Genomic DNA, 14,629 nt, shown 5'->3' on the forward strand with positions numbered 1-14,629 from the left:
AATGTAACTGATGACTAATGTAAATCAGGTCTATCACGGGTCAAAAAATATTATACCATCATACTCACAGCTTCACTGACATTCCCAAAGATGTTATGGTAATGATTTCTATGAATACAGATGCTCAAACATTTTATAAACATTTTGTTTCTCTCCATAACAAATCAGCAAGGGAAAAAAAAGTATACTCACTTTTAAAAAAATGAAAAAAGGGACTTGCCTACAGGTAATCAAAACAAATTTAACCAAGCAATATATATTGGGCTTTTTTTACTAATCCATAATTCTCCAAAACAAATGTAAAATTTCACTTGCATCGCAAACTGCATCTTCAATAGGGTTTTTGATTCCCCAAGACTTTAGAAGATTAAACTCCTACCCAAACTCACCACCAATCCCATCCTTGGCATGTACCAACCCAGACCAAGAAGTACGTGAAATGTTTCTTCCTTGTTCCTAAAACATAGCTGTGAATCTCATGTATTCAGATGATATTGTCCATTACATTTAGCCTTCATTTCCCCAACCCATTCATTCTTAACATATTTGATTACCTGGTTTAGCCCACATTCTATTTTAGGCAATAAAGCAGAAAGAAGGTATGTTGATAGCAATAGGGAGAAATAAAGGCAAAAAAAGCAAACAAATGAGTTTAAGAATAATACAACACATACCAGTCTACACTCTTCATTTCAAGCCCTGATGTTCACCATGAGGATCCCATTCATCATGATTATCCACACTCGAGAAATTGTTTTACATATTCTTAAGGAAGAACCAGAAACATGTAAATGTATTTGTAGATTTCCAACTAAAATGAATCACGGGTGTCTAGGTGGCTCAGTCAGTTAAGGGTCCAACTCTTGATTTCAGCTCAGGTCATGATCTCAGGGTTAGGAGATGGAGCCCAGGGGGCACCATGGTCAGCTGGGAGTCTGCTTGAGATTCTTTCTCTCTCTCTCTCCCCCTCCCTCCCTCTGTCCCTATCCCCTCCTTTCTCTCCTTCTCTAAAAGTAATAATAATAAAATAAAATGGGACAGTACAGTCTTGGTGTTTATTGAAGGAGAAAATTAACACACACACACACACACACACACACACACACAGATCCAAATGTTTAGTGATAGGCCTTAAAAGTATTATCAGGTTTCTCCTATAAAAGTAAAATAGAATTTTCTATAGTCTGAGACATAAAAGGAAAGCTTAAGGAGATAAGAGAAAAATATCAACTCCATTTAAACACTCATTTTCTTAGGAGTCACTTAGCTTTTATTGGTAATAAATGGCTACCTGTAAACTGGTTTAGTTGCTCTTCTGGCTGTCAAACCAGAGCTAAAGAAGTCAGCAGGTAGAATAGGGAAGCTGTCAAGTCAAATTGGCTCAAAACAAAGTTGTGGTTTGCAGGCGGGGCCTGTACCATCTCTTCCGTTCATATAAGCTGGCAGGATGTAGAAACAGGATCCTGATCCAGCCACTGCTTCAGAAAACCAAAATATTTTATTTTGACTTTAAGCTTGGAGTTTGGCAGGATCTGTCTAAAATGAACCCAAGACCTTATGATGGTCCCACTGAGGAAATCATAGTATCAACTAGGTTGCCCTGACTCTAGAAAGCAAGCAGTTTTTAAAGGGGTATCAGGGAAAGACAAAGACGCTGGAGTAGCAGTAAGGATAGCCATTGCCAATAGTAATAGTAGTAACAGTTATTATTTTTAAGTGTTATCTATGTGCCATGTAAGCATTTACTCATATTAATCTCATAAATCCTCATAATTAATGAGGGGTAGGGACAATTATTAGGCCCATTTTGTGGATGAAAAAATTAAAGCATAAGAGAGGTTAAATAAAAAAAAAGAGAGAGAGAGAGAGAGAGAGGTTAAATAATTTGCCCAAACCACTAAATGGTAAACTACAGAATCAGGATTAAAATCCTGGCTAACAACAACAACAAAATCCTGACTAACTGGCTCTAGAACTGGCAGTTATAGTCATTTTGCTATTTCTTGCTATCTATAATTTGGTAATAATAGAGGAATATTCTGTAATTCCAAATGGCAAAGTATAAACATTAAATATTATTATTTGTCAACTATGAGAACCAGCCAGGGCTTGAAGAACACCAAATTTAAACAGAGAAATCATTCTGGTGTCAGATAATTATGAGTCATGAGACAAATCCCAGCCCACCTACCTCTAAACCGCGTAGCCTTATAAAATGCCTTCACCTCAGTGGGCCTTGATTTCCCTCTCTGGGAAAAGGATCTCAGTACCTGCCTCTGATGGTTATTATGACACAGTAAATGCTCAACTGGTCTGGTTCATTTTCTTCAGGCATCAGCTCAAATGTCACTTCATCAGACACCTTCTCTGATCATTCTATCCCAAAAAAGCCCTTCCACCAACATTCTCAATTGCTTTATTTATTATGCTTTATTTTTCATTATGGCATTCACTCATTACCTATTTTTTATAAATATAATTACCTAGTTATTATCTGTCTCCCTCCACCTAAATGTATACTCTAGGAGAGACTGAATTTTATCAACTTGTTTGCTGCTGTTTCTCCAGCACCTACAGCAGGGCTTGGCACATAGAAATATTCAATAAGGATTTGTTGAGTAAAGGAATTGTGTAAAACAAATATCCATTCAATAAACATAAATAAAAAGACACTTTCATTTGACAAATGTATTTCTTGAGCACTTATAAAGTAACTATTACATGAACAGGATTATTCTAGATGATAGTAAAACTAGTTGTGAAATTTTATAAACTCTCAGAATGTAACAGGCAGGTAAGGGTAGCTTTCCAAGGTGGTAGATTAACTAAGACTTCAATGATACTCACAAGCCAGCCACATGATGATGTGGGGACAAAGCATCCCAGGTGCAAGTCCAAAAGCCCAAAGGCAGAGGTGACCACAGCGAGGCCCAGCTTGCCCAGAGCCAAGTGAGCACAGTGGAAAATGACAGAAGATAAGGTCAAAGACACAGGAAGGGGTCACATCTTGAAGTCTTTCATAAGGCATGAAAAGGGGTTTTATTCTAAGTATGATGAAAAGTTATTTGATAGTGTGACTTATCTTCACCCACTAGAATATATATTTTATGAGATCAAGGAGACCAGCTGGTCTATAAACATTTGCTAAATGAATGAATTGGGAAGATTATGAAGAAGGGAGTGACATAATCTGATTTTCTTTTGAAACATGACCCTGAACTCCTACTAGTAGTTACACTCTGGGAGGAAACTAGAGTGGCAAAAGATGGGTAGAATCACAAACAGTAGAGTGCAATGTGGTTTGAGAGGTACCGTAATACAGAGAAACAGAAGGATAAAGCTGCTCTGTAAACCTTGAAGCTGTTTGGTGTTTTTAAACAGGAGACAAGAAAAAGTCAATGAGGAGGGAACAAAATAAATGACAATTGATGTCCTAAGCCTTTTGTGTTTTCTATACTATTAAAAAAAACTGCTATAAAGAATCTCTATCTCATCTATGAAAGAAAAGAAGAACAAAAAGAAAACTCAAGATAGATGGACAGACACACACAAAATGCTTTGGAGAACAATTATAAAGAAAAAACTCCGTTTTATGTCTCAACACAATAATTAGTCTAAATTTCCTCAGGGAGAATTCATAAGCCAATTATATCCACAATGGAACCTGGTGGAAATCTTGCTCACAGTAAGGTTTTGAGAGGCAAGTTGTCATATATAAGAGTTACACAGTCCACAAAGAGAGGAACAGGTATTCCTCTACTAGGAACCAAGTTTTAAAACATCATTTCCTTCGTATCTACCTTTATCTGTATTGAGTCACTAAAAAACACATAAATTATAGTGTAATTTCTAAGATACACATCACAGTTCTAAATTTATTTTATTTTATTATTATTATTTTTTTTTTTTTTGCCAAAGTACTTGGTAGATATTACCTAGTGTCACATTCACAGATCTAGAAGTACTGTAAGTGCTGAAAGGGTGGGTTTATTTGGGAGCTAGCAACGGACCATTGCTCCCAAAGAGAAAAAAAGGAAGAACAGTATTTTTTTTTTTTAAAGATTTTATTCAGGGGATCCCTGGGAGGCGCAGTGGTTTGGCGCCTGCCTTTGGCCCGGGGCGCAATCCTGGGGACCCGGGATCGAATCCCACATCGGGCTCCCGGTGCATGGAGCCTGCTTCTCCCTCTGCCTGTGTCTCTGCCTCTCTCTCTCTCTCTGTGACTATCATAAATAAAAAAAATAATATAATAAAATAAAGATTTTATTCATTCATTCATGAGACACACACAGAGAGACAGGCAGAGACACAGGCAGAGAGAGAAGCAGGCTCCATGCAAGGAGATGCCCTGGGCCAAAGGCAGGTGCTAAACCACTGAGCCACCCAGGGATTCCCAGGAAGAACAGAATTCAGGGTCAGAAAAATATGTGAAGCCACAACTAAACTCAGAGATTTTCACCTTGACTATATCTTAAAACACTTTACTATCTAAAAGAATCTACATAAATATTAAACAAATAAATAAATAAACAGGCCATTTTCAATACTACCTTGTCAACCATTCACCATGAGGGAAACATCATCTAGAACATTCCCCATTCACTGTATTTACTATCAATAAAACTCTAGAACCAAGAAAGGAAGGTAATGAGTGGAGTAAAACTTAAGACCCACCACCCCCATGTCTTCATGTGTTCAATATATGTATTTTTTTACAGCTCTATTGCAATACAAAATTTGTGAAGAGTATACTCCTTTAAGGTATACAATCGAGTAGAGCTGATTGTATTTTTAAATATATATTTCTAAAACAACATTCACTGGTTCTGTAATGCATGTTTATTATAAAAAGTTTAGAAATCACCACAAAAAACACGGACAAAAATTAGTATCACATATAATCTAACCATCTAAAAGCCATTTTAGAATTAATGTCTCCAGACAGTTTTTTCAATAGGTGTTGACTAAGACCTAAAACTGGGAAACAAATGGCAGGCAAGCACCTGGAAACAAATTCCCTACAGGAAAAAGTGAGCAGGTTAAAAAGTAAAAACACTTAAAGGAGAAAGACTAATAGAAGAAAACTAACAGGTCCTTTAAATAGTGAAGAAAAGGGACATTTCTAAAACAATCTGGAAGGGCAGCCCCGGTGGCGCAGCGGTTTAGCCCAGGGCGTGATCCTGGAGACCCTGGGTCGAGTCCCATGTCAGGCTCTCTATACGATGCCTGCTTCTCCCTCTGCCTGTGTCTCTGCCTCTCTCTCTCTCTCTATGAATAAATAAATAAAATCTTTAAAAAAATAAAATAAATAAAACAATCTGGAAGAGGGGCACCTGGGTGGCTCAATCCATGAAGCATCTACCTTAGGCTCAGGTCATGATCCCAGGGTCCTGGGATTCAGCTCCACAACCGGCTCCTTGCACATCATTTACTGGCCTTCTCTACTGGTCTTCTACTCTACTTCTCAATCCAAGGTAGAGCCATTGTCATCATCACAGTCATCAGCTTCCTGCACAGCGGGGAGTCTGTTTCTCCCTCTCCCTCTGCCCTTCAGGCATCTTGTATGCACTCTCCCATACTCGGTCACTCTGTCTTAAATAAATAAAATCTTTTTTAAAAATAAAATAATCTGGAAGAGGATAAAAGTATTCAGTTTAATTAAATAAATAAGGGATAAATAAATAAATAAATAAATAAATACATACATACATACATACATACCACAGATATTACTACTAGAAATACCATGGTTAGGCAATTTTCTCTTTAAAATATCTAATGTTATCTAACAGAACTTTCCTGAAAACATTCTAGATCTGCCTTGTCTAATATGGAAGCCACTAACCACATGTGACTAGTGTGACTGACATGACATGTGGCTAATAAAACTGAGAATTTATTAATCTTAAAAAGCCACATGCAACTAGTGGTTACTGTATCAGACAGCACAAATTTTAAGATAAAACGGCTTATGATGTTAAGATTTAATTGAATGTCAAATGGAATGCTTTCACAAACTGTTTAAGGTAAGTAAATATTCATCATCATTTACTGGCCTTCTCTACCGTTCTTCTACTCTACTTTCTATCCAAGGTAGAGGCCAAGTATAGGTGTAAGCAGCTCCCTGAACTGTGACTGCAGATCTCTGGTTTGTAATACGGTAAAAGGGAATGCAAATCCAGCGGGGTTTCTAACCAGACAACTGCCCTGTGAATGGCAGGAAGAGGAAAATACTCTAGAGTTAGTGTCTAGTCATAAATATCTTGATTCTCTAAACCCATCAGAAGCTATGCTGGGGACACCTGGGTGGCTCAGCTGTTGAGCATCTGCTCAGGGCTCAGGGGTCGGGAGATCAAATTCCTCATCAGGCTCCCTGTGGGGAGCCTGTTTCTCCCTCTGCCTATATCTTTGTGTTTCTCTCATGAATAAATAAAATCTTAAAAAAAAATAGAAGAGGCTATGTTGGTTATTCTTCCAACTAGGCCTAGAGAAGGAAAGATTCTATCCATGCATGCCAATCTAAAACCAAACCACCTCACTCAATCCAGCTCAAGGGGCCTCTGAAAGACATCCTAAGACCAACTTCAAACTCTCTTTTCTCAAGAGCCCTAATACCACTCCGAACCCAAACTGAAAAAAAAACCAACTCTTATAAGCATTCCCACAGCTACCTTGGATGCGTAAAGTACTCCCAGAAAGTGATGCTACAGTGCAAGCCAAGCCAGCTCCAAATTTCAGAGGATGCATTAAACCTTCAAGTCCAGGCCGAAACAGGACAAGCTTCCTCGGTTGAAGCAGTGAAAAGACACAGCCCATATTCTTACTTGTACCTCCCTCATGCACACTGAGGCAAACATTCACAGTAACAGTAGCAGCTTATTGGCTCAGTTAAATTGGAAAACCAGTTTAAAAAGAAATCTCATAACCACTAATGTGCCCAAAAGATCTGTAAATCAATACATGTAAAACGGACTCTGTGAAAGTCATTCTCTTTCTGACTTAAGGAATCTGAGCTTCCACGGGGACAATGGATAATATTACCTGATAGAGAGGATATTCTATTACAACACTCACAATGTGAAACTCATATCTTCTGAGATATGCTTTTAAGACTTTTAATGCTAGGGAAATAATAGAAATTTCACTAGGTCTCTCTTATTTGATCAATTTCATTTACTTCATATCTATCATTTAAAAAGTACTTTCTCTTACAGATCTATACGTCCTATTTTATATTTATTTCACCCACATTTTAGAATGAATGGCAAGTAAAAGTATTTGCAATACTTTTTGCAATAAAAACAAACCTAAGGTGTGGAAGTGTTTGCCTTGGCATAAAATAAGAATACAAGAGTAATATATCCTGGCTTGCCTAATGCTTTTGTGGTTAGAGGGGCAACTGTCCCTAAGTGTCTTGATGAAAGTCACACTTCTACCGCAGACTAGTCATGCCAACTTAGCCATGGCCACCTCCTTTGGTTCTAACAGTTTTATCCAAAAAGGCCTAACTTTAGTATTCAATTAAAAAAATAAAATGTGGCCTAAAGAAAAATGCAACTGATAACTCCTGAACTCTTTCCCTAAGTGCACATACAAAGATATGCAAATGTGCTCTATACTCAAAGACAAATGTGATACAGTTTGTGAGTGATATAGCAGAGCACATTTGATCTCCCAAAAACTGGCTTTATGCCACTGGGGAGATTTTGTACACCCGTGAAATTTAATAATTTTTTTGCCTCTCCTACTAAAGTAACTCAAAAAGAGAAAAGAACATCAGGGAAAAGCACCAAAGAGAAGGGGTCAACGATGAGACTCTAAAACTCACAACACCTAGGTGGCTCAGCAGTTAAGCCTTTGGCTCAGGGCATGGTCCCATTGTCCTGGGATTGAGTCCCACATAGGGCTTCCCTCAAGGAGCCTGCTTCTCCCTCTGCCTCTCTGTTTCTCATGAATAAATAAATAAAATCTTTAAAAAAAAAAAAAACCCTCTTCCCCAAAAAAAACAAAAACAAAAAAACCCTCTTCCCTTAACATCAAGCAACATGCCACCTGCCTATAAGGTTGCCATCCCACTAACCAATACATGGGCTATAGTTGAGAGAAACTAAGTATATGAGCCCTTAGTACAGGAAGAAAACAATGTCAATTTCTAAAGCTGTGAATTTCATGAACTATAAAGACCTACCAGCTTGTAACAGAATCTTAAAAGCCAACTGTATTTCCCAGTGACTACCTCTAGAGAGTGAAAACAGAAACAATGCTGGGGCTTTTTCCTTTAAAATTTTCATCTTTCTTTATAGCTTGAATTTTTTTAATAATAAATTTATTTTTTATTGATGTTCAATTTGCCAACATACAGAATAACACCCAGTGCTCATCCCATCAAGTGCCCCCCTCAGTGCCCACCACCCAGTTACCCTCACCTCCCCGCCCTCCTCCCCTTTCACCACCCCTAGTTCGTTTCCCAGAGTCTTCCATGTTCTATCTCCCTTTCTGATATTTCCTACCCATTTCTTCTCCTTTCCTCTCTATTCCCTTTCACTATTATTTATATTCCCCAAATGAATGAGACCATATAATGTTTGTTCTTCTCCGATTGACTTATTTACTCAGCATAATACCCTCCAGTTCCAACCACATTGAAGCAAATGGTGGGTATCTGTCATTTCTAATGGCTGAGTAATATTCCATTGTATACATAAACCACATCTTCTTTATCCATTCATCTTTCGATGGACACCAAGGCTCCTTCCACAGTTTGGCTATTGTGGACATTGCTGCTAGAAACATCGGGGTGCAGGTGTCCTGGCGTTTCACTGCATCTGTATCTTTGGGGTAAATCCCCAGCAGTGCAATTGCTGGGTCATAGGGCAGGTCTATTTTTAACTCTTTGAGGAACCTCCACACAGTTTTCCAGAGTGGTTGCACCATTTCACATTCCCACCAACAGTGTAAGAGGGTTCCCTTTTCTCCGCATCCTCTCCAACATTTGTGGTTTCCTGCCTGGTTAATTTTCGCCATTCTCACTGGTGTGAGGTGGTATCTCATTGTGGTTTTGATTTGTATTACCCTGATGGCAAGTGATACAGAGCATTTTCTCATGTTATAGCTTGAATTTTAATCACGGACATGTATTAATCTTTTAATTTAAAAAAATGCTGGGGGCAGCCCCAGTGGCACAGTGGTTTGGCGCTGCCTGCAGCTCAGAGCCTGATCCTGGAGTCCCAGGATCAAGTCCCACGTCGGGCTCCCTGCATGGAGCCTGCTTCTCCCTCTGCCTGTGTCTCTGCCTCTCTCCTCTCTCTCTCTCTTTCTCTGAATAAATAAATAAAATCTTAAAAAAATAAATAAATAAAATCTAATAAATAAATAATAAATAAAAAAATAAAAAAATGCTGGTAAAAATATCAATGAATAAAACAATTTAGTTATTTTAAAGCCAACTACAGGTACTCTCTTCAACCATAAAAAGTTTTATATATATGTATAAATATATATATAAAATGTAAATAAATATAAATATATAAATATATATTAGATGTATAAATATATATTTATTTATATATTTATATTTACATTTATTTACATTTTTTTCTTATTACATATATAAAAGCTTTATATATATATAAAGCCTTAAATCCACAATCATGTTTACATTTCTTAAGTGCACACATCTTACATGTTTGCATCTCATTTAAGTTACATGAGACAAGAATGTTAATCCCAGGCTATATACAGAATGCTGTATATAGAATGCACATTGCCAATATATTCTAAACAACATGAACAAGTAAACAAGGAGACCTCAAATTAACCATTTGACTCTAGTAATTGGACAGGCCAATAGCAGGGCATTTTCTCCCCACAGGGTGTTATTTTCTGTCCTGCAGATAAAACAGCATGCTCCAAAGAGCACAAGTGTTCCACAAGGAGCTGAGAGGTACAAGGGTGATAGCTGAAAAATAAAGTCAGAGCAGGACAGCTGACAATTTCAAGCACCGGTTAGTAGACATAACTGCATGTTCCCCACAGGTGAAAACAACAAGCCAACCTAAGCCTTTCACACCAAGTCAGGATAATAATTACCAATTTACTCAGGATAGTGGGCTGTTTCTTGGGCTAAAATTTTATTACACGGACTTTTCAGTGACCAGTAGAGGCAGACCAGAACACCAACAGTCATCAGTGATTTTATTTACCTCCCTCTGTTACACAGCAGTTTCTTCCCAGTTGGCTCAATGCTTTTTCAATCTAACAAGCTAGAGAAGGCAGTTGTCCAAATGTCACCAAACATAGCAATAGACATGAAGGAAGAATGGAGAGCCTGTAATACTAACACTGGACTAATGTAGGAAGGGGCACAATGCTTATGTTAGAATACTTCAGCTATAGATGGACCTACCTAGAAAGAAGGAAGCCTGCTAAGGACCATTAGACACTGAACTCCCACTTGAGTTTGGTGTTGTGTGTGGTAGGGCACTGGCCAAAGCAAACTAAGTGCCTTCTGATTACTCTAAAGGAAAGACAAAGAAAAAAGTGTACTCAGTGAAGTGAATGCTGAAACAAAAAGGACATGAAGAGAAAGGGGGGGGCGGGGCATGAGTGGAAAACAATTTAGCATTATCTAAAAAAGTTTCAGATGTATACTCTGCAAACAGCAATTCCACCCCTACATATAAAGACAACCAAAAGAAACTTTTGCAAGGAACACCAGGAGTCCTGGACAAAAATATTTACAGCATTACTGTTCCTGTTAACAAACAAGAAACAACCCAAATGTTCTCCAAAAGGAGAATTATGATTTATTCATACAATGAAATTCTATCCATTAGTGAAAATATTTAAAGTAGAGCTACTATACCCCACTGATGAGTCTCACAAGCCTAACGCTCCGTTAAAACACATTAATACAACTGAATTAATTCACAGAACACATACAGTATGGCGGCACTTACATAAACTTCAAAAACACTCTAAACTAAAAATATTGTTTAAAGATGCACGCATGCAATAAAACTATTTTTAAAAGACAAGGGAAATAATAAACACACAATTCAGGACAGTGTTTACCTTTGTGGGGGGAAGTAGAAGATATGGTCAGGAAGGGGGCATCCGGAAGGTTTCAACATAACTTATAATGCTCTATTTCTTAAGATGAGTCAAGTATAGAATTATACTTTTCATCATTTTGTAAAATACCCTATCTAGGAGATAACTGTGTGTGTGTGTGTGTGTGTGTGTGTGTGTATAATTTTGTATGCAAGAAATAATTCAAAATAAAGGGAAGTGGAAATAAATAGAGTTGAGGCTGGAACCAGACAATACTTCCTAACCCCCACTTATACATCCAACTACCCAAGGCTGGGCTAATAGAATAAGGAGTCCAAAACTCTAAGGCAACAAACAGAATCAGTTCAGTTTAGAGGTGAGGAAAAGATCACCTCCAGGCACTTTTCTGGACTTACTGGGTGAAACCAGTTCCACAGTGTCTGTTCAACGGGTAAACTGTAAGACACTGTATCCTGTCCCCAAAGAGTTGGAGAAAGACTGCTTTGCCAATACATAAACAGAAAACATCACAAACTCAGGCATATTTTACCAATGAAAGGAAAGTCCCCAGAGGGTTCCAAAAGACAGAGGAATGGATTTAATTTAGGAACAAGGCAGTAATTTTAAGAAGCCCTCCATGGCTAAGAGAATTTGTGACTAGCTACTGGGGAGGAACGGGGGGGGGGGGATGAAAAATACACTTAAAGACACACTAAATAGGACTTTTACAAGAGCAAAGGCCAGGAGAGAATGTGTGTAATCTGTAGCACAAATCAACGTGTGCCTGTGGAAGACTAACGAGAAGCCTCAAGGGTTACTATACGGGCTTTACCTGGCAGAAGACGACAACCAAGTTTGGCACACGCTGAGTATATTGAGAAATAATAATATCAAAAGACATCTACACCACAACTATGTAACATATGTACAGCCCACGGGCGCCAACGAAGCAGGGAAAAGAGTCTGTGACATTCGCAGGGAAACTGACCGTCAGGAAGGCCAGATTCGGTCAGATCGAGGAGAGGAGAGAAGGCCCCAGGCTGAGAGTCCAGAAGGCCCCAATCGGGGAGGGGAAGAAGGTGGTCCCGGCCGAGGCAGAAGGTGGTGCTGACAGGAGAGGGCGGGGTCCCCGCAGGAAGGAGCCAGGGGGAATCCAGGGAGGGGACGCTCCCCTGGGCACTGAGACCCGGAGGAATGAGAAGGCGGGGGGCCTGTCACAGACCCGGCCCTGCGGCCCGGAGGGCCCAATCCCCCCCCGCCCGCCGCTCACCTGGGCACGCAGCTGGACGAGCTCCGATCCACCTCCCAGGTGGCGTACAGGTTCATCTGCACTGGGGCGGGGGTGCGGCCTGGCCCGGGGCCGCCAGGAGGCGCGGAGCCGGAGGCCACCACGACGGCCATGGAGGTGGAGGTGGACGAGGACGAGGAGGAGGCGGCCGCCGCCGAGGTGGACGAGGACGACGACGAGGTGGCCTGGGCCAGCTTGGGGGGCGTCGGCTGCTGAGGCGTCGGCTGCTGCGGCGGCTGCTGCTGTTGCGGGGACTGGGCGACCCCTGAGCCTCGCTGGCCGCTGCCGCCCCCGGAGACTCCAGGACCACCGCCCGCCCCTCCGCGTTCAGCCATGGCCGGGCCAGGGGTAAGGGGCGCGGGGGTTACGGGGATCGGGGCGACGCCAAGGGGACGCCCAGGCTTCTCCCACCGCGGCGGCGAGGGCTCAACTCGTCTCCTCAGCCCGCCCGCCCGAGCGCGCGAGCGAGCAAGCGAGAGGCTGCACGCACGCGCGGGGCCTCTCGGCGCGCGGTCCTCGCGCTCGCCCGCCGCTGCCTGTTGCGGCTCGCGCCGCCGAGACACTGGGTGGGCGTGTCCGCGGGGGCGGGGAGCTCCGGCTGGCGCCGACCCCACCCAACACCAAGGGGCGGGGCCCGGACTCGCGCTCGCGCCCCTGGCGAGCCCGTGGGCGCGCTCCCCTCGCTCCCTAGGAGGAGGGTCCTCCACCCGGCGGATCCCGGCCGGACCCTGCCCTCACATCCGAGGCGTGGGCCGCAGGCAGCCCGCCCGGTTCTCCCCTCCCCCGTAGTCCTCACGGCAGCAATAGCCTGGCCGGCGGAAACTCCGCTTTTCCGGGGCGCGGCCCCGGCCAGGAGAGGGCTGCCGCGGGAGCGTGCCTCAGGACCCTCGGGTCCCCAGAACCGAGGCAGAAGCGGCGGCGGCGGCCGCCGGGCGAAACCCGCGTCGCGCCAGGCTACTTGGCCCCTTGCTCTGCCGCCCCGGGGTTTCTTCACGACCTACAAAGGGAGTGGTGGAGACCCAGTGGTCGGCCCGCCTGCCTGTGGGCGGTGAAGTTTCCGTCCCCGCTTCTCTCCACCGTAGGCAGGGGCTCCGGGACCTAGAGTCTGAGAGGCCCTGACAAGGATGAAATCTAAAGCTAAGCTGTGGCCCATCTGGAGCCTCCTTTTCTGTCCTGTGGCTCCCCTCCCCCAAAGAAGCATTATAGAGTTACAAACGCCCCCCCCCCCCATCTCTGCCCTCAATTTCTTCTACTGGTCATGTTTTCTCCGCTTCACTGTTTAATCTTTTTAAAAAGATTTTATTTATTCTTGGGGGGGCGGGCAGATACAGCAGAGGGAGAAGCAGGCTCCATGCAGGGAGCCCCACGTGGTACTCGATCCCAGATCCCCAGGATCACGCCCTGGGCCAAAGGCGGCGCTAAACCCCGGAGCCACCTGGGCTGCCCTGCTTAATCTCTAACGTTCTACTCCTTCCAAGACCTAGCTTAATCTGTGCAACACAGGATCTCCCACACTACTCCCCCATCCATCACCTCCAGAAACCATCTTGAAGCCTCCTGACATCCGCACCTCAGTTGGTGCCCTTAGGGCAAAGGAATACTAGTAGTACAACAGTATGACTTTTCTCCTCCGCATCGAGCAAATGCCTGTTGGGCCCTGAAGTCCAACCTAGTGTAGCCTGTTGGGAAGACTTCTTGGGACCAGACAACCTGAAGAAAGCAAGCCTTCCTCACCCCCCCAAGTGAGTGACTGAAACTATTCAGGGGTTCATATGGACTCAGGACATTCTAGATTTGAGCTGTGTTCTCCCCAAGGTATGGACTTGGGACTCTTTTGACCATAGGTCTATAGGAAGGCCTGACCTGGCCTACTTCCCAAGCCCACTGCACTTCCTCAGCCCAGCCAGGGTGCTAAGCTGGCTATTTTTAGTCTCCAAGGACAAAGTAAGGTCAAACCAGGCCTAGAGGTACTTCCCCGAGAGCCCTCTTAGAAAAACTGGCAGTGGGATCCCTGGGTGGCACAGCGGTTTGGCGCCTGCCTTTGGCCCAGGGCGCGATCCTGGAGACCCGGGATTGAATCCCACGTCGCGCTCCCAGTGCATGGAGCCTGCTTCCCCCTCTGCCTGTGTCTCTGCCTCTCTTTCTCTCTGTATGACTATCATAAATAAATAAAATTAAAAAAAAAAAAAAAGGCAGTGGTGAGGCACAATTTCAGCATGGCTTTCACTTTATCACCAGTCTCAACTGCAGCATCTGATCCAGGTGCATGCCCCTGGTCACTGGGGCAGC

At 42.7% G+C, this 14,629-nt stretch overlaps 1 protein-coding gene across 1 annotated transcript in view; it reads right to left on the bottom strand.

Annotated features, from left to right (window-relative positions):
- The window catches only part of PACS1 (phosphofurin acidic cluster sorting protein 1), a 142,826-nt gene extending 129,972 nt beyond the window's left edge, over window positions 1–12,854 (bottom strand). The window contains exon 1 of the mRNA XM_055314625.1: window positions 12,323–12,854. Within this exon, the coding sequence (XP_055170600.1) occupies window positions 12,323–12,675 (353 nt within the window). The 5' untranslated portion in view covers window positions 12,676–12,854. The remainder of the gene's footprint in view (window positions 1–12,322) is intronic.
- Window positions 12,855–14,629: the final 1,775 nt, after the last annotated feature.

This window comes from Nyctereutes procyonoides, unplaced genomic scaffold (genome assembly GCF_905146905.1).
Source record: "Nyctereutes procyonoides isolate TBG_1078 unplaced genomic scaffold, NYPRO_anot_genome, whole genome shotgun sequence".
Lineage (NCBI taxonomy): Eukaryota > Metazoa > Chordata > Mammalia > Carnivora > Canidae > Nyctereutes > Nyctereutes procyonoides.